Below are 22,397 nucleotides of genomic sequence, written 5' to 3'. Positions count from 1 at the left end.
CAGAAAACCATTGAAAAGCAAGACAAGGATAGAAATGGAGCCAGGAGTCAAAATATCAGGGTTGGGAAACACAGAAGAGAGAAACCCAGAAACACTGGCCAAGTCCTTCAGGACCTCACCTGGGGTGGGAAAGACACTGGAGAAAGGGCAGAGGGACAAATTAACTTAGAGGCTTGGGTCAGGTTGGTCATTTTCTGTCTGTAGGCCTGAACTAGGAAGTCAATCATAGTGACATACAAATTTGAAATTTGATCCTGCCCCTGGGGAGAAAGGCCCTGAAAAAGCCTCCAGCCTAGAAAGTCTGGGCCACCCAAAGAGAATGCAGTGCATGCATCTGCAGAGAGGGTCCACTCCGACCAGCAGACCAGCTTTGTTCCCACTCTTGGCAAGGTGCCATCTCCTGAGCACCTTCCAATACCTCCCTGGAGCCCTAACGGAACAAGAAAAAGCTGCAAAGCTGGAGGAACCCTCTGGAAGGATCTTCCTGAACTGTTGGATCAGTGTGATGGTCACAGCCAGGTTGGAGTGCGAGTCCTCCAAGGCTATGGCATAGTTTACAGCTTTCCCTGAAACACAGGCTGAGGACCGAGTTAGCAAGGGGGACACAAGATGAACCATGTCCCTTGTGGGCACTTTAAAATCCACAATGAGAAAGATCAATGGAGAATAATATACCCCTTGAGCTCATCCTGAACACTCACGAACATTTCCCCTGCTCTGGACCAGACCCAACTGTAGTTCATCCACCACATCCACATTCATTACCTTGTCCAATACCAATGTGGCCACCAAGTGCAGGGGAGGCTAAAATTGCTATTACTCATTTTACAGGTGAGGTAGTAGAGGCTAGATGAGCTAGAACTCCCACAGAATGGGTTACAGAGTAGGAAGGAGAGCTTAGACCTCCTGACTTAATTGTCCTGCAGTCCCAGAGCCTGCCCTGCCTCCAGCTCCCAATACCCCATACAGCCAGTGTCAGAAACACAAGCACATACCAGGCACCTATAGCTCATACTTGTAATCCTAACTATTCAGGAGGCTGAGATCTGGGGATCATGGTTCAAAGAAGCCCGGGTAGAAAAATCCATGAGACTCTTGTCTCCAGTTAGCCACCAGAAAGCCAGATTTGGAGGTGTGGCTTAAATGGTAGAGCATAGCCTTGAACAAAAAAGCTCAAGGACATCACCCAGATCCTGAGTTCAAACAGGACTAGCACATACTCATACATACACACACAAGCACTCATTGTTAGGTGGGTGAGGGCAGAATGAGCAATGCTTGGGCATGAGGAGCTAGGGATACCACAGCTTTCTCTTGGTAACCATTTGGGGGGAGGGGGTCTCATTCAGCTTTGATTCTGAGTCCCAGCTGACCAGACCATGGATGATGTGTCATAGTAACTGCCCTCTCTGTCTTGTATGTATGTGTCTTTGTGTGTGTTCTTGTCTTATAGAAGAGTGTGATTTCTCCTTCTGGGCCATTCGTTGATTTCCAATGTGGAACTAAAGTAAAGAGGCCAGGACGGAGCCTCCACCAGCATCCAGTGTGACATCTCCTGAGCTGGGCCAAGGGATGCCTGGGCCATGGACACAGAGGTCCCCAACCTTCAGCCATTTGCATAGTACACAGGGGACTTGTGGGGGCCACTTGTCACTGCTAAAGGACATGATACAATGGCACTACTGACATCCTCCATGCTGTTTTCATGACAGACATATGGGCAGGAAGCACTGTCATGCTTTCTGTCTGTGAAGTCAAGGGCCATGCCTCACTGATTACAAATGGCTTGGGCCCTGATGACCTGCTCTGAATCTACTTTCAGCCAGTGACACTTGCAAAAAAAAAAAAAAGAAGAAGAAGAAAGAAAAAGAAAAATCCAAAAGCCGTCTTAGGGTCGGCTTCCACAGCTCTTGACCCATGTGGTCAAAGCTGGATAGCTCCTTGGGACACTCAGATTCTTCATAAATGCAGCATCCCCCAACCCTCCCTAAATAGCATCTGAAGTCTCCAGGAAGGTCATGGATCCTGAACAAAGTGTCAAGGGTACCAAGAAGGTGGAGGGAAGTCCCCGGAAGCGGCTGACTAAAGGAGAAGCTGTTCAGACCAGTGTCTCCTCCAGCACCCCCTACGCAAGCAGTAGCACATCTGCCACCCAGGAGAGCACCTCCCAAGAGCTCCTAGCCCCGCAGCCCTTTCCGGGCCCCTCATCAGTTCTTAGAGAAGGCTCTCAGGAGAAAATGGGCCAACAGCAAAAGCCCCCCAGAAGGCCCTCCATCGAGGCCTCTGTCCACATCTCTCAGCTTCCACAGCACCCCCTGACACCAGCGTTCCTGTCACCCGGAAAACCTGAGCATCTCCTAGAAGGGTCTACGTGGCAACTGGTCGACCCCATGAGACCTGGCCCTTCAGGTTCCTTTGTGACTCCTGGGCTCCATCCACAGAGCCAGCTCCTCCCTTCCCATGCCTCCATCCTTCCCCCTGAGGAACTACCTGGCATCCCCAAGGTCTTTGTACCCAGACCTTCCCAGGTCACCCTGAAGACTACAGAAGAAGCCCACAAGAAAGAGAGGAAACCCCAGAAACCAGGCAAGTACATCTGCCAGTACTGCAGCCGGCCCTGCGCCAAGCCCAGTGTGCTACAGAAACACATCCGCTCACACACAGGCGAGAGGCCCTACCCCTGCGGCCCCTGCGGCTTCTCCTTTAAGACCAAGAGCAACCTCTACAAGCACAGGAAGTCTCATGCCCATCGCATCAAAGCGGGCCTGGCGTCAGGTTCTGGCAGTGAGCTGTATCCTCCGGGGTTGGAGATGGAGAGGATCCCTGGGGAGGAATTTGAGGAACCCACCGAGGGAGAAAGCACAGACTCTGATGAAGAAACTGCCACCACATCTGGTCCCCCTACAGAGGCCTCCCCCAGACCTAAGCACCCTCTTCTATCCAGCAGCTTGTACAGCTCTGGGAGTCACAGTTCCAGTCATGAACGCTGCTCCCTGTCCCAGTCCAGCATGGCAACATCATTGGAGGACCCCACCCCATTTGTGGAACCCTCATCCGAACATCCCCTGAGCCATAAACCCGAAGACACCCACACAATTAAGCAGAAGCTGGCCCTGCGTCTGAGTGAAAGGAAGAAAGTAATTGATGAGCAAGCATTTCTGAGCCCGGGCAGCAAAGGCAGTACTGAATCTGGGTACTTCTCCCGCTCTGAGAGTGCTGAACAACAAGTCAGTCCCCCAAACACCAATGCTAAGTCCTATGCGGAGATCATTTTTGGCAAGTGTGGGAGGATCGGGCAGCGAACCACCATGCTGACAGCCACTTCCACCCAGCCCCTGCTGCCCCTGTCTGCAGAAGATAAGCCCAGCCTGGTGCCTTTGTCTGTGCCCCGGACACAGGTGATTGAGCACATCACAAAACTCATCACCATCAATGAGGCTGTGGTGGACACCAGTGAGATTGACAGTGTGAAGCCCAGGAGGAGCTCTCTGACCAGGCGCAGTAGCATGGAGTCCCCTAAATCCAGTCTCTACCGGGACCCCCTGTCATCCCACGGTGAGAAGACAAAGCCGGAACAATCACTACTAAGCCTCCAGCACCCACCCAGCACCACCCCCCCTGTGCCTCTGCTTAGAAGCCACTCAATGCCTTCCGCTGCCTGTACCATCAGCACCCCCCATCACACTTTCCGCGGTAGCTACTCCTTTGATGACCACATCACCGATTCCCAGGCTCCAAGCCACAGCAGTCCGGTGTTTACCTCCCATCCCCGGATGCTGAAGCGCCAGCCGGCCATTGAACTACCTTTGGGAGGTGAGTACAGTTCAGAGGAGCCCGGACCAAGCAGCAAAGATGCAGCCTCCAAGCCCTCAGAGGAACCAGAACTCAAGGAAAGTGAACTGACCAAAAAGACCAAGAAGGGATCAAAGCCAAAAGGGATGACCTATGAATGCACCATCTGTGGCGCTCGGTACAAGAAGAAGGACAATTACGAAGCCCATAAAAAGTACTACTGCTCGGAGCTCCAGATCACAAAGCCTCTCTCTGCAGGTGCCCGTGCCTCTCCAGAAGCTGAAAAGGGTCAAGCAGAGCATGAGCCATGGTCCCAGATGATGCATTATAAACTGGGGGCCACCTTGGAACTCACCCCACTGAGGAAGAGAAGAAAAGAGAAGAGCCTTGGGGATGAGGAAGAACCACCCGCGTTTGAGTTGACCAAAAGTCAGTTTAGCAGCCCTGGACCATCTGACACTGCTCGGAACCTCCCCATGGAGCCCACCAAGTCACCAGCAGAGCCAAGTAAATCACTGGAGGGAACCACAAGCTTCCAGCCAAGGACTCCCAAGCCAGGATCTGGGTCAGAATCAGGGAAGGAAAGGAGAACAACATCCAAAGAGATTTCTGTCATCCAGCATACCAGCTCCTTTGAGAAATCCGACCCTCTCGAGCAGTCCAGTGGCCTAGAAGGGGAAGACAAGCCCTTGGCCCAGTTCTCAACCCTGCCACCTGCCCCGCCAGGACGTCCAGCTCACTCCCTGCAGCCTAGGTTAGTACGCCAGCCCAATATTCAAGTCCCTGAGATCCTGGTGAGTGAGGAGCCTGACCGACCAGACACAGAGCCCGAGCCACCCCCAAAGGAACCTGAAAAGACAGAGGAGTTTCAGTGGCCCCAGCGCAGCCAGACGCTCGCCCAGCTCCCTGCCGAGAAGCTGCCTCCCAAGAAGAAGAGGCTGCGCCTAGCAGAGATGGCCCAGTCATCGGGGGAGTCTAGCTTTGAGTCATCTGTGCCTCTGTCTCGCAGTCCCAGCCAGGAAAGCAGTATCTCTCTGAGTGGCTCCAGCCGCTCAGCCTCGTTTGACAGGGAGGACCATGGGAAAGTCGAGGTCCCTGGGCCCTCATCCGAAGTCCGCTCCAAACCCACGGGCACCCACATGCTGACTGTCCCCAGCCACCACCCGCATGCCCGAGAGATGCGGAGGTCAGCCTCAGAGCAGAGCCCCAACGTGTCCCATTCTACACAAATGACTGAGGCACGCAGCAAATCCTTTGACTACGGCAGCTTGTCTTTGGCAGGCCCGGCTGCAGCAACGCCAGCTGCTCCACCAACCCCAGCAGCCCCACCTGAGAGAAGAAAATGCTTTTTGGTGAGGCAGGCGTCTCTGAGCCGGCCTCCAGAAGCTGAGCTAGAGGCCACCCCTAAGGGAAGGCAGGAAAGCGAGGAGCCACAGCCCTCTTCCTCCAAATCTTCGGCCAAAAGCTCAGTGCCCCAGATCTCCTTGGCAGTCACCTCGCACACTGGGCACCCAGGAAGCAAGAGCCAGGTGCAGGACAGGCCCCCACTGGGGTCCACCCCACCCTACACAGAAGCCCTGCAGGTGTTCCATACCCCTGTCGCCCAGCTGCCCCTGCAGGAGAAGCCATACTTGCCCCCACCCGTCTCCCTCTTCTCCTTCCAGCATCTCCTGCAGCATGAACCCGGACAGTCTTCAGACTTCATGGCCACCCAGGCCATGGCAGGCCTCCTCTCCTCCCCATACTCCATGCCCCCACTCCCTCCTTCTGTATTTCAAGCCCCACCGCTTCCTCTTCAACCTACTGTCCTGCACCCCAGCCAGCTCCATCTTCCCCAGCTTCTGCCTCACCCGGCCAGTATCCCCTTCCGACAGCCCCCCTCATTCCTCCCCATGCCACACCCTGCTTCCTCCGCACTCTCTTCCGGGTTTTACCTGCCTGTGCCGTCCCCGTTTGCACTGCAGCTCCCTGGGGAGGTGGAAAGCCATCTGCCCCCAATCAAAACTAGCCCGGCCCCACTGGCAACAGGACCTTCTGGCCCCTCCAGCAGCACTGAGTTCAGCAGCAACATCCGGCTGCCCCCTGTGGCTCCTCTGACCAGCTCCCCAGAGCCCACCGCGGCCCTTCCACCCGCTCTGCCTGCTTGTGTGGACTCCGGGGCGTCCCTGGTGGTGCCTGTCCGAATCCAGACCAACATGCCGTCCTATGGGCGTGCAATGTACACCACTCTTTCTCAGACCTTAGTGACCCAGTCCCCAGGCAGCTCAGTAAGCGTGGGTCTTCCCAAGTGTGAGGAGCTGCCAGCCGCAGGGACGGCTGTGTGCGGAACAGACGTGTACGACACCAGGCTCGGACCATCTGGGCTAAGCGAAGAGCAAAGCAGAAGTTTCCAGACTCCATACCTGAGAGTACCTGCGGCATTCCCTGAAAGAAAAGGCACCTCCTCCTCCTCGGAGGGGGTCTCGAGCCTGGAGGGAAGCTCATCAACAGCTGGGGGAAGCAAGCGCGTTCTCTCCCCAGCTGGCAGCCTTGAGCTCACCATGGAAACCCAGCAGCAGAAAAGGGTAAAGGAAGAGGAGGCTTCCAAGGTCCACGAGAAACTAGAGCTGGTGAAACCATGCAGTGTAGTGCTGACCAGCCCTGAGGATGGCAAGAGGCCAGAGAAATCCCACCAAGTCAGCCAGGGCCTGGGCAGGAGAGAGCCAGAAGCATTGTCCAGCCTGTCCTCTGATCCATCAGACCCAGAAGTTCCTCCTCTCTCTCATCATCCCACATTGCCCCATGGGACAGCCTCAAGCTCAGAAGCTTTGAAGGACTATGCCCAGTCATCTGGAAAACCTCACCGAAGAGGGCTTTGCCCACTAAGCATGAAGCAAGAAGATTCCAAGGAACAGCTCGACCTCCCTCCCTTGGCACCTCCCAGCTCTCTGTCTCTGTCAGAAATATCCTCCAGAACAGCCAAGTCACAAGAAGGTACGGACTCAAAGAAGGTACTTCAGTTCCCCAGCCTCCACACGACCACTAATGTCAGTTGGTGCTATCTAAACTATATTAAGCCAAATCACATCCAGCATGCAGATAGGAGGTCCTCTGTTTACGCTGGTTGGTGCATAAGTTTGTACAACCCCAACCTTCCAGGGGTTTCCACTAAAGCTGCTTTGTCCCTCCTGAGGTCTAAGCAGAAGGTGAGCAAAGAGACATACACCATGGCCACAGCTCCACATCCTGAGTCAGGAAGGCTCGTACCAGCCAGCTCTCACAAGCCACGCATGACAGAGGTGAGTTCAGCTTTGTTCTTCTTAACACTGAATGCCAAAGCCCTTGATGGGCTTTTAAGGCCACATGGTCTTCAGGTTACATTTGTAGAACTAGAACCAGCCGAAGGAGACAAATTTTCGCCCTGACAACTGTGACTGCAAGGAAGCATGCTTTTTGGGTTTCTTTACCAGTGTGTCCTTTGATTTATTGGAATAGACAACATTGCAATTGTGGCCAATAAAGTGATGGTTTATAATGCTACTTTCATAAAATGAGCTAAAATCTTCTAACTTTTCCACATCTCCTTCCAAAAGTATACCGGGCTAATACATTACTTTAACTTCATGGTTAACAAGTTGAGGCCTTTCTACAGTTATACTTTCTCTGGCCTCTGCTTGCATATCTCCGGTTCCAGAGAGCTCATCACCTCCTGGTTCAACCCAACCCATCTTTGAATAATGCTTTAAGAAAATTCTCTGTTACATGGAGCTGGCAGTTGTCATTCTGTGGCTTCCATTCTTTGTTAATTGTTCTGAAAACATCCTTTACTTAATCTAAGCACCTCAAAGATTTTTCCAACCATCTTCTTACAGGTCTAGGCCATCCTAGCACATTTGCGTTTGACTTTATACTTTTCTCTGTGTCTCAGCCCTAGAGAAACCCAAGTTGTGTGAGAGTCCACTTTGCTGCCACATGCTCATTCTTTTGTTTTTCTCCTTGTTCATTTTGACAAGCCCAGAACCTTCAAAAGGAAATTATCAATGAGCACTCCAGCGTCAAATTGCCACGGTTTGAATCCCACTAGTTACTTCTCCTCTGTGCTGTGGTTTCTTCACTTTAAAACAGGGATAACAGCTGGGTACTGGTGGCTCATGCCTATAATTCTAGCTACTCAGGAGGGTGAGGTTTGAGGATCGTGGTTTGAAGCCAGCTCAGGAAAGAAAGTCCATGAGACTCTTATCTCCAATTAAATAGCAAAAAAGCCAAAAATGGGACTGTGGCTCAAGTGATAGAGTGTTAGCCTAGAGAAAAAAAAAAGCTCAGGGACAGTGCCTGAGTTCAGGCCTCAAGACTCACACACACACACATACACACACACACACACACACACATACACACACACACACACACACACACACAACAATAATACTTATCTCAGGACTATGGAGGATAAATAAATGAGTTAATATACAAAGTGTGCATAAAACAGTAGATGGCCCATTGATATCCAGTAAATGTTTTTATCTATACTAATTCAGATTGCCATTAAAAGCTAAACTGAAACTAAGCACTGGTGGTTCACTCCTATAATCCTAGCTTCTTATGAGACTGAAATCTGAGAATGAGGATGGTGGTTTGAAAGCCAGGCTAATTAAGCAAGAAAGTCCATGAGACTCTTATCTCCAAGTAACCAGCAAAAAGCTGGAAGTGGATCTGTGGCTCAAGTGATAGAGCACCTCTTGAACAAAAAAGCCAAAGGACAGTACCTGGACCCTGAGTTCAAGTGCCAGTACCAGTGCATGCATGTGTGCGTGCACATGCATGCACACACGTATGCATGTGCACACACACACACACACACACACACACACACACAAAGCTAAAATAAATCCTAGGTCTCCTATTCAGTGCTAACACTGTGTTTCTTGGTACCATGGATCGTGCCACTGAAACCAACATCCTCCAGCTTGATTCAGGCATCACTACAGAATATAAGGGAGAAGGTACCATCTGTCTGATAGACCCTTTGGTCCCTCTTGAATCACAGGCCACATGAGGAATAGAAACCATATGCTTGGAAATCCACAGGTGCTGTTCTGCCAAAGCAGCAGTGTAGATTTTTGCTAGAACTCAGATTCCCTGTTTGCCAGGCAGGTGCTTTTTGTCCCAGCCCTCAGCCTGGCACCTGTGCTCCCTACACCTATGGTGGGTTCAAAGAACATGTTCTAGGAATAGTGGAAGTGGTCAATGCTAGCCCTCCTTATAGAGCCAGATCACTGAGGCTCAATACTTTGCCAAGAGAATGTGTTTGCATGGAGCAGGAGCCCAAAACTTTTATAGCTTCTGTGGGCTATGGTCAGTTAGCTTGCTCCTGGGCTTTGGTCCTAGTTCAGGAGGGTCAGGATCCTGGAAAGGCTGGACTCTACTCCCAGCTCTGTCCTTAACCAGCCGTGTGGCTTTGGCTTTCTGATCTATTAACGAGAATTGGACCAGTTAATTCCAAAGATAGAGTATAGTCTTTATTTGTTCAGTATCCTTTGGGCCTCTTCACTGAAGTAGACCTGTTTTGGGTGCCAAGGTGATTGAGGAAAACAGGATACGGATAAAGACCTGTTCCCAGGAGCTCCCAGATTCATACAAAAGAACAAGAGAAAAGCAGCTCCCATAAGAACGTTAACTGAGGCCGGGCGCAGTGGCTCACGCCTGTAATCCTAGCTACTCAAGAGGCTGAGATCTGAGGATCGTGGTTCAAAGCCAGTCCAGGCAGGAAAGTCCGAGAGACTCTTATCTCCAATGAGCCACCAGAAGTGGCGCTGTGGTTCAAGCGGTAGAGCGCTTGCCTTGAGCTGAAGAGCGCAAGGATAGCACACAAGCCCATAGTTCAAGCCCCATAACTAACCAAAAAAAAAGTAAGAAAGAACGTTAACTGAGAGTCCTGGATAGAGGGGAGGCTGCACCTCAGTGGATCAGTTCTTTGATTCTGTTGAGTACTTGGCACTGCTCCAGCAGGAAGGGGGAGGATCAGGGGAGTCTCTGTGCATGTCTTCAATGCCATTCAAGACAATATTGGGACACTTCTAGCCCAGAATACAAATTTAACCAGCAGTGATTTGTCGTCCCTGCGGTGGGCAGGTGCACCTCTCGTCACTGGTTTCCCCAGAAGGCCAGAAAGACATAACTAGAGTGGAGAAAGAAGAGGAGAAGCGAGGGAAGCCGGAAGAGGATGCTCCTGCCTCCAAGAGAGGGGAGCCGGCGAGGATCAAAATCTTCGAAGGAGGGTAAGACACTCACTTGGATTTCAGTCTGCTTCCTAGGTATATAATAAGAGGCCGTGCTGCCCATGCAGGGCAGTGCTCCCGGGTGCCCATGGTTCCTGCAATGCCTCTCTGCATTGTGGGACTCATGAGCTTCCCATTTGAGAACATTTGGTGGGAGGGAGGGTCCTTGCTGAGATGTTTGGTGCTGGGTGTTTGCTGAGGACCTGGGAGTCCAGTTCTTTCTCCATCCTTGAATCCTCGGCTGCTGGCCATTTTCTCACCCCTGCCCTGGGGGAGAGGGGAGATGGTGGGTCTCCTGTGGCTGCTGTCTCGACTACCAATTCCTTTGAAATGTGTTTCTCAGGAGTCACTTCTGTCTGCCCAGGTCATCCCCACATGCCCAGTTTTCCATGGGTACTCACTCAGGCCTTGCGCATGAGGCTGCCACTCCTTCAGACTGGCTGGGCTTGAGGCTGACTGATTGCAGCCCTGGTTATTAACCTGTGCTCACCTGATGAGCTATATGTTTCAGAACTTGCCATTCTGGGAACCTTCTGGGCTCTAGTAGTGCACCTTGCTTTAGATGTGCTTTGCAAAAATTCCTCGTGCCAGCTGTGTTCTTTGTGGCTGCGTGTCTGCTTCCAAGGTGTGGTGTCTGTGAGCAGGTGCCTTGGTGTCTGTCTCAGGGTCTTGTGTCTGTGTCCCTCTTGTGATCGAGGTGGTTGGTCCCAGTCCTATGTGGTCTGGAAGGACAACAGCGTGTAGGAAAACTGACCTCCAAACCTTGGCCAACATGAGCTGTCACTGGGGGCCTGTGATACTCCAGCACCTGGGACCAACAGGAGATCAAAATGACAGGTGCCTCAAGCGACAGGCACAAAAGCCCTCCAGACAGTTGAAAAAGAAGAAAACAGAGACTGCCACACTCCCCAAGATCCCCAGTTGGCATCCTCTGGTGGCACTAGTCTGAGGGTCTCTCCGAGGGGGGGGAGGGACTGGTTATCCCAATGATGGGAACAGGTCAAGGGGCACAAGTGTCACTGAAGCACACTACTTCAATACCAGTCATGGTTCCATGGAGGAACACAGAACCAAAGGTGTTTCTGAACGCTGACCCTCTCTCTACCTGGTTTTCTGCTCATGCCATTTGGTTAGAGCGCCCTCTTGTGTCTCTGGATTCTCCTACCACTGAGTCCTTAGGATCCCAGGATTCATGCATGCATCAGGTTGCAGAGAAGTCGCCCTGTGGGGCTCTTGAGAAGCCACATGGTGATGTTTGCAGGCCAGGAGTAGCTGACATTTGTGCCAGTGGCCTTCCAAGTAGAGGCCCAGTTCCCAACCCCTCTATCCCCCAAGCTGCTTGTGTTCCTCTGGGCAAGGTACTAGCGGCGTCCTCTCCCTGCCACACACCTCTGCCTTCCTGTGAAAGGTAAGAAGCCACACCAGAGTCTGCCGCTCTCCTTGCAGCCTGAATAGTCTCCCCCTCCTCCTTGACCCATGCAAGTTTTCACAAGTCACGCCTGCTATTCAGAATCTCTTTAGAGAAGAGGATTATTACCTCTGCTTCCATGCAGTGGTCCCAACTATCCCTGTCCAACCCCTGCCATGCTCTGACTCTCTAATTCTGTGTTCTTATTTGTGAAGGGGACAGTAACACACCCATGGTATGGAGGTCCCAGGAGGCCTGTGAGAAGGGCCAGGTACACAGGAGCTGAGCATCTGGACAGACACGGCGGGTCCAGACCCAGTGTGCCTCGTTTCTTAACTCCACCTCACTCTGCTGTCTGTTGTGGGAAATGTCATCTTCATTCTTACAGCTTGGGTTTTATGAGGCTGATGTCACTCTCGGGAGTATTTTCAAGTGTGAGAGAGAATGGAACACATGCCTGGAGTCTCATAAATGGGTCCAGGGATGCAGACCATCTATTTGACCAACCTACAAGCCACTAATGGAATTCCATTCCAGAACAACCCAGAATGTATCCTTGGGCCCTCCATTGGTATCACAGTGTAATATTGCTTAGACTGGGTTCTTCTTTATTCATTTTCTTTCTTTTCCTTTTTGTAATACAATGTTTTTCACTCCAGTACCTGTTAGAGAAGGGTTTGTAAATGGGGCCTGGTCACTAAGTCCACCAACGGATCTAGGCCAATGCAGGCCCCAAAAGGAGGAAACAAAGTATGGTCTATCATGTGCCGGTTTTAAACTTTTCCCCTTCTGGAAGTTTAAGGTCTTTGCTCCTGTCCATTTGGCCAGAGAAAGTCACATGGCCTCAACAAGGCCCTCAAAGTGGGATCATACAGTTCTACCTGTGCTTGGAAGAACCTGAAACATTCTGTAGCTAGTGCTGGTGATAACACTAGTCTGTTTGCCATCTGTCTGTGACTGGTTAGTTTTCCACAGGTGTTTCTAAATGTGTCCACATTGCTGTATAAAGATCCAGTTATGATGATGTGCTAATAAGCCAGGCAAGGAAGAGCAGATGCTGGGTGTACAGTATCCTCAAGTTGTTCCATTGCTAGCCAGCCTCCCCCTTACTCTTTCTTGACCTCCAGTCCAGCAGTGAATCAAGGAGTCAGTCTTTCAGCCTTCATGGAGGATCTAATTAGTCAATGCCTTAGAGGTGCTCTGGGCTGATCGTCCAATCCTTAAAGTGTTTGGCAACCCAACCAAAGTTACCATGCAAGGCCCTGTGCTGAGGTGGGGGCAGTGGGGCTGAGGAGAAAGCTGCCCAGGGGCTGGATCAGCTAAAAGGGTGTGGGACCAGGCCTGACAGGGTAGTAAGAGCAAAGAGCTTGGTAGTGAAGGAGTCTCTTTAACAGTCTGGAAGTGATGGAGGCCCACATAGTTGGCCAGCAAGATTCATTTCTTCTTGTCCTCAATGTCTCCCCAAACATCTTCTTCCTTCCCTTCAAACCTCATCGCAGATTTGAGCCTACACTCCTGAATTGTAGATCTTGCTTTGGATACCTCGTGCCCTCTTTGCTTGGGAGATCAACAACTCCTCAAGTTCAGCCTGTGCCAACCAAACCCTCTACCTCTCATCCACATCTTCATCCACATCCAAACTTTGAGCGACACACCTGACCCTCTCATTCAGTGTCACCTTAAACTCCTCTCTTCCCCTTCCAATTAGTCCCTAAATGTTTTCTTCTTTTTTCAGTGTTGGAATTCGAACTCAGAGCCTCCTGCTTGTTAGGTGAGTGCGCTATCACTTGAGCCACGATCCCTGTCCTTTTTTCTTTTCATCTGCTTTGTTTTTCCTTATCAGATAGGGTCTCACCAGCCCGGTCTAAGGTGACCCGGAGCCACAATTCTCCACCTCCCAAATAGCTGGGACCACAAGCATGAACCACCATGCCCAGCTTTAATTTGTCCCCAAATTCTGGTGTCCACACAAAGTTATCAAAGGCTCAGTATGGCTTCTTTTCTCCCTCTCCTACTGCTCTGGCCAGCCATTCTACAAGTAGCAATGTTGGTCTCTTTGGGCACCATTCGGTGTGGTTTTGCCTGTGCTGTGCTTGGGTTCCAGAGCTTTCTTTGGGTGCATTACCCCTGGTCCCACCGTTCAGCCTGTTCCTTGTACTTCACCTCTACTGTCTACCTGGCTCTGCCCATTGGCAAATCCACGTGGTCCTCATAGACTGGTGCTACCCACCTCTGGCAAACCTCTCAGACCCCTCCACACACCATAGTTCTTTGTGTTACTTCTGTCCAACACTGATGCTAAAACTCCATCTGCTTCCTCAGGTCTCTTCTTGACTTGTTCCTGGGACAATGTTTTGTCCGCACTGTGTCAGCCCCTATTTAGTTGTCCTGGTTTCCTAGTATACAACCAACATTGCTGGTCACTTTCATACCTGAACAAAGCCTGTGTTTTCCAGACAGCTTTCTGGGAGTGGCATGGGGAATGTGTTGGCCCCCGCCCAGTCTGGTCATGTAGAAGGACTCTCCTGAGAAGCAGTGATTTCATACATACAAAGTTACATTGTTTGTGGAGGGTGATGATTTTTCTGACGTTGTCCTGACTCAACTTCTCTTGCTACAAAGAGAGCTGGGAGCCCAGCCCAGCAAGCCAAACTAAAAGAGGAAGTGCCTAGAATTGATACGAAGTACCTGACTGCCAGCAGTGGCAGCCAGGGTGAGCCCTTGGCACTGGGATCTGAAGGGAGTGATGAACTCACCTGGTGAGACCCTGGAAGGCCAGGGCCAGCTGGGGTCGCACCCTCAGGAAGCAGATCATGATGGGTGGCTTGGGTTTGGAGGGAGTGGCAGCCATGTGGGCTTGGAGCTGTAGTGCGGGGCAGTGACATGTCGGCTGGCCCAGGAGCTCTGCAGGGAAAGCTCAAGTGTGCTCCCCTGGGACAGCCAGGTCCCATCCCTCACAACGCATCCACACCTTGCTGCATCCAAATGAGCATTCCAAACAGTCCTTTGACCATGGGGTATCCCTCGCAACCCCTGTCACTCATGCCCTGTGCCTTCTGAAACAGGCCTGTGGCCCCGTCTCCTCCCTGATCTGAGTTACTGCCCTACCCCTGCTCCCATGCTCTAGCCAGTGGTCTCTCTGTCTGTGTGAGACATGCTTCTGCCTCTCTGGCCTCTGCCGTGAGAGCTTTTTTTTTTCCAGAGTGGCTCCCTCACCCTCTTAAGCCACCCTTCCATCACAAATTCCCAGACCAACCACTGTGAACTTACACCTTCCTCTGGCGTGTGTGAAACCTCCCCATCCCTCACTTCATTTTCTCCATCCATTTTTTCCTGCTTGTGTCTCCTTTACTTCAGCTAGTGAGTGTAAGAGCAAGGAGGGTAAGGCAGGAATCAAGCATGGCTACCACACTTTGGCTTAGATAGAAAGGGCAGGAGAGGAGCATGAGAACCACGCTGGGGGATGGGAGATCAGAGCATCCTGGGCCTCTAACTTTGAGGGGTCCGTGATCTAAGTGAGGATGTTGAATGAGCTGTGTTATGATTAGTACAGGGGGGGAGGGGGAGGGGGGCTGGCCTCAGGAACAGGAAATGTCGACATGCAGGTTTAATTTGGGTCTCTGGAACTAGATGGTGTCACCTGGGGTGATGGAGAAGGAAGGAAAGGAAAGGGCATTCAGGACCAAGCTCAGATGCACCAGCATGGAAAAGGCAAGTGGAGACACAGCAGCAAGGAGTTTAAAAAGGGACCAAGAGAAAGGCAGGAGGACACCCAGCCAAGTATAAAGTCCTAGAAACCAAGAGCAGGGCATGCATGGTGGGGCTAAGCTGAGCTGTGAGTTGCCTGGGAGCTCTGTACCATGGGAACCAGTGTCTGTTGGATAGAGCAGTGCTGGGGTTACTGATGGCCTTGATGGGAGTGGTTTCCATGGTGCAGGCTGATGTGCACTTGAATCAGTGTGTATACCCTGTCCTAAGATGCCAGGTGTGGAGGGAAACAGTGAAGATGGGGAGGGCCTGCATGAAGGGTGAGTAGGGCTGGCCAGCTTGTGTTTGAACCTGAGATGCCCACAGCATGTGTGTTGAGAGACTGGTAGTAAGGGACAGGTGAGGATGCTGGTGAGGGAGGGGAGGAGAGGGTAGAAACAGTGTGAGGATTGGTCCAAAGCATGAGCAAGAAGGGGTAGCAATAGGCAGAATGGAAGATGCTAGCATAAATGCTCCTGTAATCTGAGGTCTTAGTTGAGGAATGGGAGGGCTCCTAGCTCCAGCCAAAGCATCTACCCCATCCTGGACCATCTCTGTGAGCTCAAGGTCTACAGTGCAGATGTAAACAGCTGGATTGAAAGCAAGAAAGAAATTTATGTTTCCAGGAAACCACTTAGATGCTTGGAAGAGTTATTCCTTTATAAAGATGATACCCAAATAAAAATATCCAGACATTAGTTAGGTTGGTTCTGAAACCTTTCTTCTGATTCCTCAAAGGCTGTCCCTGGGGACATACTCCAACCATTAACCAGGTTTGGTAGCACACACCTGTCATGTCAGCACTCATGAGACTGAGGAGGGTGAGTGTAAAGCCAGCCTGAGCTATAAAGTACGCTTTGGTCTCAAATAAATGAAAAGAGAAAAACATAAGAGAGAGAAAGCTATTTCCCAACAAATCCCAAGTTATAGGTAGAAAAAGGAAATATACACAAAATTGTGAAAGACAAAGGAAGGAAGGGAGGGAGGGAAGGATTGAAGGAAGGAAGGAAGGAAGGAAAGAAGGGAGGGAGGGAGGGAAACACTGGTTGTCAGACAGAAGGCCTAATGGGAAACACCTCTCTGCATCCAGTTCACATGTAAAGGTGAGTCCACGTTTTAGCTCTGGTGCTGGGTCCAGTCAGGGCAGTTCTTGTGGCCCTGTGCCTGCTGGACATTACCAACTGAACTCTGGCCTGGGAAAGAGACAAAACCCTCTCTTTCTGTGTCAAAACTAAGCTTTACAACTCTTATTTTTATTTCACTGACAGTTTAAATGTGATCTTATGATTCTAAAAGCAGAAAATGATCTGGGTTTGCATTCTGCTTTCCACAAAGGCCATCCTTCAAGGCAAGGTATCCAGAGGGTGTGTGAGAGGTAAAAATAATGTTGGCACTTATTGTCTGACATGTGGAGGTGTAGGCTGGAAGTCAAGGTGTCACTATATTTTTCTGTTGCTCTTGGAACAACTCAGGAAGAGTTTCAGTCCATCCTGGGGTCTGTTCCTCCCTAGATAGGAAACTGCACAGAGATGTCAAATTTCACTAGCTGATGACCACAGCTGATGGTTTTTGTGAATAATTTCTTTGATTATTTCCCTTTCTCTGACTGTATCTCCTCTCTTTGAAGCTCTTGAGCTTCAGGAGGTTGGCCCTCCTGGCTTGCTCTCTCCGCTTCCACACAGATCTGCAGATTTTCTATAACTTGGTATCTTTACCACAGTCTCGGTACTGCCTTGCACTATGTCTTCCAACTATTCTATTGGGGTTTTTCATTTCTTCTTTTTTCATTTTTAGTTTTCTAGAGCTCTTTCCCTGTCCCAGAACAATATTTTCTTTCTTTCTTCCTTCCTTTCTTTCTTTTTTTTTTGGGGGGGGGACAATAGTGCTGGAATTTGAACTCAAAGCCTCGTGCTTGCTAAGCAGATGCTATACCACTAACCCAAATGTTTCTCTTACTAGTATCCTGTTTTTGTTTGATAAAATTTAATATCTTTGCAAGGCCAGTAATCAGAGTTTTTTTCTTGTTGTTGTTGTTGTTTTTCCTTTATGGCTTCTATTTCTTTCAAGTTCCCATTGGTTCTAATGTCTGTTAGGTCATTTTCCAGGTATCTGGAGGATTTGGGGGTCTTCCCTCACGTGCAGGCATTCTCAGCCTGCTTGCCTCACGGGTATTAGGCTGTGCCACTACCCCGAGCTCCCACATTTGGAAGACACATAGGGGACAGCCAATCGTCTGGAAAGCCAGAGTCAGTTCTAATGCCCCTCGGTACTTAGAGTAGCACACAGGAAATGCTCAGCAAAAGTGGCCCTTTCCTCCCACTTACTTCTTCCTTCCTTCCTTCCTTCCTTCCTTCCTTCCTTCCTTCCTTCCTCTTCCTTGCTTTCCTTCTCTCCCTTTCTCCCTCCCTTCCTCCACCAGCCTGGTCTGACTTTCCAGGCTTAGGTGTTCTTTCTGCCTAGCATGGAGCTGCTGGAGGCCAGAAGCCCAGGCCTGTGTTTTGTGGTCCTGTAGGCACTGCCCAGCAGCAGAGAGAGAAAATTCTGCTCCAGTTCTATAGCTATGTTGATCACTTGGGCAGTGACAATGTAAACAAACAAGAAAAATGACAAGTGGATTGTTGGACAGATGGAGTGTCTGGCAGGAGGGTTAGCATGGGTCCCTCTGGATTTTCTTAGCCTTGATTACAGGAAACATTTACCTTTCCTATTATTGGGCCTTGTTTGAAATGAAGTTTTCTCCAAGGAGGGAGGCCTGTGCTGTGGGCTGTGGAGTTGAGGCCTCTCAGCTGTCCTTGTGTACATACTGGGTCTCAGTTTCCCTGGGTTTGTCATTGGAAAAATGTAGAAGAAGGGCTTGGGCTCTGGAGTCTGGACACCAGGGTTTGAGTCCTGCATGCCATCACTGGCTCTGAGGTCTTTGGCTGCACCTTGGCTCTTGTGCACCTCAGTTTTCCCAGGGAGCTATGAGCAAGGGCCACATGGTTTGGATTAAACCACTTCCAGCAACCACAGTGTGACATGTGACCTTTTCGGCTGCCTCAGCACTGAGAACCACAGAGTTCGGCACTGAATACTGACAGGTGCTCAGAGAGAGCCTGTAGGAGCGGCTATTTCCAGCCCTGATCTCCCTGAGGAACAGCTGCCCTTCTGCAAAGGTCAGAGAATCCAATAGAGCTCCTCCGTAGGTGTTCCTTCCTGGGCAGGAGTTTTGACAGTGTACCCAGCCTGAGATGAGGCACCTTGGGAGTCTGGGGGTCCTTTCAGAGACCAGAGTTAGATACTGGTTGGCCTGAACACACATAGCCAAAGGGAGGAGGAAGGCAAGGGGGAGTCTGGCCCCAAAGGCTTAGAGAAATGAGGAAGAAGTGGATCTCTCTCCATGGTTGGAGTCTCTTGGAGGAGGGCTGCCAGCTGGTGGTGTGATAGAAGATAAACTTCCCAAAGCTAGCCATTGTTCAGAAGGAAGACCTGTCTCAGGTGACTATGCAGCCACAGGTTGCTGGAGCTTCCTACAGCAGCAGGTACAGGGCCACATGGCTACCCTGGGTGCAACCTATGAACCCCAGCAGAGCCTGTGCTATGAAATGGACAGTCCTTTAAATGTGAACTGGATGCAGGGTGGTCTTCCCCACCAGGCCCCCTGCTTGCCAATCATATGTCTTCTGTTTCATTTCACTTATTATGTCTCCTTTATCTGTTTCCCATCCATGACTTGGGTTTCCCAGGGAAACAGTCAGCTTTCACTCTCTCTTATTTTTTTCTTTTTTTTCCTCTTCTTTTTAAAACAAGGTTTCACAACATAACTCAAACTGGCCCCGAACTTGTGGTCACCCCCAACCTCATGAGTGCTGGGGTGACAACCATGTACCACCATGCTTGGCTAATGGCTGGATTGTATGTCCCCTGGGAGAGCCTCTTAGGAATCAGAAGAAAGGTTGCAGACCCAACCTCACCACACTAATGTCCTGATGTTTTTATGTTGAAGGTCATCTTTACAAAGCTCCTACTTAGCTGTAGGAGACCAGCACTGAAAATTTCAGGTGGTGGAATATTGTTCACAAGCAGTTCAGGAGAAAAGGATCTATTTACAGGCCACTTTCAGCCTTAACTCTGTATTGTGGTTCTTTCAGAATAAAACTTTAAAAGGAGAAGGAACTATCCAGATAGATGGAAAGGGGGTGGTGAGGGAATCAGAATTCAAGAGTAGAGTTTAAAGCGGTCAGAGATTATAGGGAGCTCCAAGCAGATTTCTGAACAAGTTCAGCCAGTCAAGCCAAGAAGGAAGTTCAAGGCATCAGAACAAAGCAGGAAACAGGGCCTGAGATCCAAGCAGAATTTTGGATCTGTGCTGTGGACAGATATCATCTGTCACTATGGGTGGTTTGCAACAGAAGCTGGACAGTCCACAGTGGCTGCAGGGCTGGGGAGTGTAAGCGGGGACACAACCATCAGCAGACAAGCTGAGTCTGGAGTAGGCTGGAAGAGGACTGCTGTGCTGGGCACACAGGTTTCTAAGAATATATGGTGACAGCTGACATGGATCCATCCAAGAGCCTAAAGGCAGCCAGGGAGACGCCAGGCTATGTTCAAAGGCTTTTTGACTTGGTTAGTGTGGCTGGCAGACTAGGGCCAGCTGGTGGCCCACCAGGGCTAAGTTAGATTTCCAAAGACAGCGTAGGGCAGAAATGGCATGCAGGTCCCCCCTCAGGGAAGGCAGCGCTGACATGGGGCCTTGAAGATGAAGGAGATATGTCTTTGGTGCTGGGCTGGCCTCAAACATAGATCCTCAGATTTCACCTCCTGAGAAACTAGCATTATAGGCAAGAGCCACCAGCATCTTGGTTATCAAGGTGACAGCCAGTGATGATCAACAAGACAATAAAGAGGTTTGAGGAGCCGGTTCCAGGGACTCACACCTGTAATCCTAGCTACTCAGAGGCTGAGATCTGAGGATCATGGTTCGAAGCCAGCCCTGTCAGAAAAGTCTCCATGAGACTCTTATCTCCAGTTAACCACTCAAAAACTGGAAGTGGCACTGTGGCCCAAGAGGCTTTTCTCTCCCCCTCGGCATGCTGTGGTTTCTCTGACAAGCTAGGCTATGGCTGGGGGAGAAGAAATTATAGAGAATCTCCCCTAATCATAGTTGTCATATTCCATTAGCTGAGTTCAGTGTATAGGACTAGACTGTAAACCCACCTCTCAGCACCAAACCAGATTCCCTTTTTGATTGGGTAACAAGACATCTCCACCCAACAAGGACGCACTTTTCAACCTGTCAAAAACTGGGGGTCAGCCAGGTGCCAGGGACTCACGCCTGTAACCTTACCTACTCAGGAGGCTGAGACCTAGAGGATTAAGATTCAAAGCCAGACAGAAAAGCCCATGCAGCTCTAATAAAGTGCCTATTTAGAGGCATGGCTCAAGTGGTAGAGCACCAGCTGTGAACAACAACAGTCCAAAAAGAACAGAACAAGAGCAGAAGTCCTTGAGTTTAAGCCCCAATATTCCTTTGGTTTTCCTTTCACAGTTGGAGACCAAATCTCAAAAATAAAAACCAATAAATAACTAGACTTGGATGTGGCTCAGATGTTAGAGTGCCTGCCTGGGAGCCCAGGACCCTGGCTCAATGCCTGCTTTGGATGGGGGAGGGGGAGAAACTAGCCTGCGGGGTTCCAGGAGATGGTGAGAGGATGAGGAAGACTCCATGTCCCTGGAGATCGTGGTCAGTGCTGAGCGGTATACAAGTCTCAGGGGAAGTCATGCCTTTTGCACCACTTGAAAGCCCAGTCTATGGGTGGAATCCCAGGCCGAGAGTTAAAGTCCCCTCCCAGGAGAGTCAGAAGCTGCATGGGGACACTGTGAGTCCCCAGAGGCTAGAGACACATACACCTGGGAAGGCATGGACTAGGGGATCTGAACATGTCCAGATCCGAGGACACAAGGGCTCCTCTGCCTCAAAGATAAAAACCACCTTCCAAACCCGAATGCTCCCTTGTGCAATAATTATCAAATCGCCTTCACAGTCTCAGGTTCTTTCATTACAAAGTTCCGTTTACACAGATACCCACTCTGAAAAACAACTGGATATGGAGTTGCAGTGATTAGAAGGGACCCCAGAACCCCAATGCCCCCTCTCCCCAGTCCCACCCCCTACCCCCACTCCTATGGACCTGAGCAGCTGGGAAGTCACCCTTCTAGAGCCAACCACAGGCTAGGGCGGCTACAGGCTGGGTCCACTGTGAGGAGCTTACCCCTCTTTCTGGAAGTTTCACTTCTCTGAACCCTGCTCCCTGACTTCTGGCTGCCTTCCCGCCTCCTCCCTGATATCACTGTCTGGACGGAAATGGTGGCAGCTGCCTTCCACAGACTCCATCTGGCTCCTGGCCAGGCTTGGTGCTAGTGGCTCCTAATTGAACTTGGTTATTAGAAAGTTACTCATCGGGTGTCTCCAGCTCTCTGCCTAGTTCTGGGGCATAATGGGCTCTGTCTTCCCAGTAGCTGAGGCTGAGAACTGGTATCCTAAGATGAATCTAGGAATGGTGAGCACCTTACTCCTAGGTTTATGTCCTAGACAGACAAGGGCTTGCCCTTGAGGTGAGAATCCTTCTAGAGGTGTTACAGATGTCCTTGACCTGCCCTCTCCTTGGCCTCTGCTCTTGTTTCTCCCATCCTCACCGGCTCTGCCACTCCTTGGCTGCCTGGCCTCCTACCCACTGTGTCCTCTTCACTGCACCCAGACCCAGGCTCATGGGTCACAAGTATTTGGGGTCAGCTCTGCATAAAGGCTGCATCTCCTGAGATCCAACACGCCAGCCCCAGCCCTGTGTCCATCATCTGTACCGCCGTTCCTGTCTTCTTTTTTAATGTTTTTTTTTAGGTATCCATTGGTCATTCATGGGCCCAACATCAGAATCAGAGTTGTATTTTGGCTTGGCCTAGGCCCAGGCTCGGAGCAGGTCTGAAGGCGATGTTGAATACAGAGAAGTTGACTGTGGTTCCCACTGCTGTATGGAATCAGCCCCACTGCTGGTCTCTGGGCCTGTGCATGTCTTAAATATGCCTGGGAAGTCCTGGCTGAGCAGGCCTCAGCTTAGATGGTGCCCTCCCCCCGGATATGATGTCGTTTCTATGGAACCCTAACCACAGGAAAATCGGAGATGTGCCCAGAAATCATTGTGAACTTCCCCAGGCCC

The 22,397-nt window shown here is 50.6% G+C and overlaps 1 protein-coding gene across 2 annotated transcripts in view; it reads left to right on the top strand.

The window, feature by feature from the left end:
* The first annotated feature begins 1,688 nt into the window (after positions 1–1,688).
* The window catches only part of Hivep3 (human immunodeficiency virus type I enhancer binding protein 3), a 39,994-nt gene continuing 19,285 nt past the window's right edge, over positions 1,689–22,397 (top strand). For both annotated transcript variants that reach the window (XM_013016749.1, XM_013016747.1), the window contains exons 1-2: positions 1,689–7,070; positions 9,904–10,049. In XM_013016749.1, the coding sequence (XP_012872203.1) occupies positions 2,019–7,070; positions 9,904–10,049 (5,198 nt within the window). In that variant the 5' untranslated portion in view covers positions 1,689–2,018. The remainder of the gene's footprint in view (positions 7,071–9,903; positions 10,050–22,397) is intronic.

This window comes from Dipodomys ordii, unplaced genomic scaffold, assembly GCF_000151885.1.
Source record: "Dipodomys ordii isolate 6190 unplaced genomic scaffold, Dord_2.0 Scaffold33, whole genome shotgun sequence".
Classification (NCBI taxonomy): domain Eukaryota; kingdom Metazoa; phylum Chordata; class Mammalia; order Rodentia; family Heteromyidae; genus Dipodomys; species Dipodomys ordii.
The sequence above is the reverse complement of the archived record's forward strand: the minus strand, read 5'-3'. Positions and strand labels throughout refer to the sequence as shown.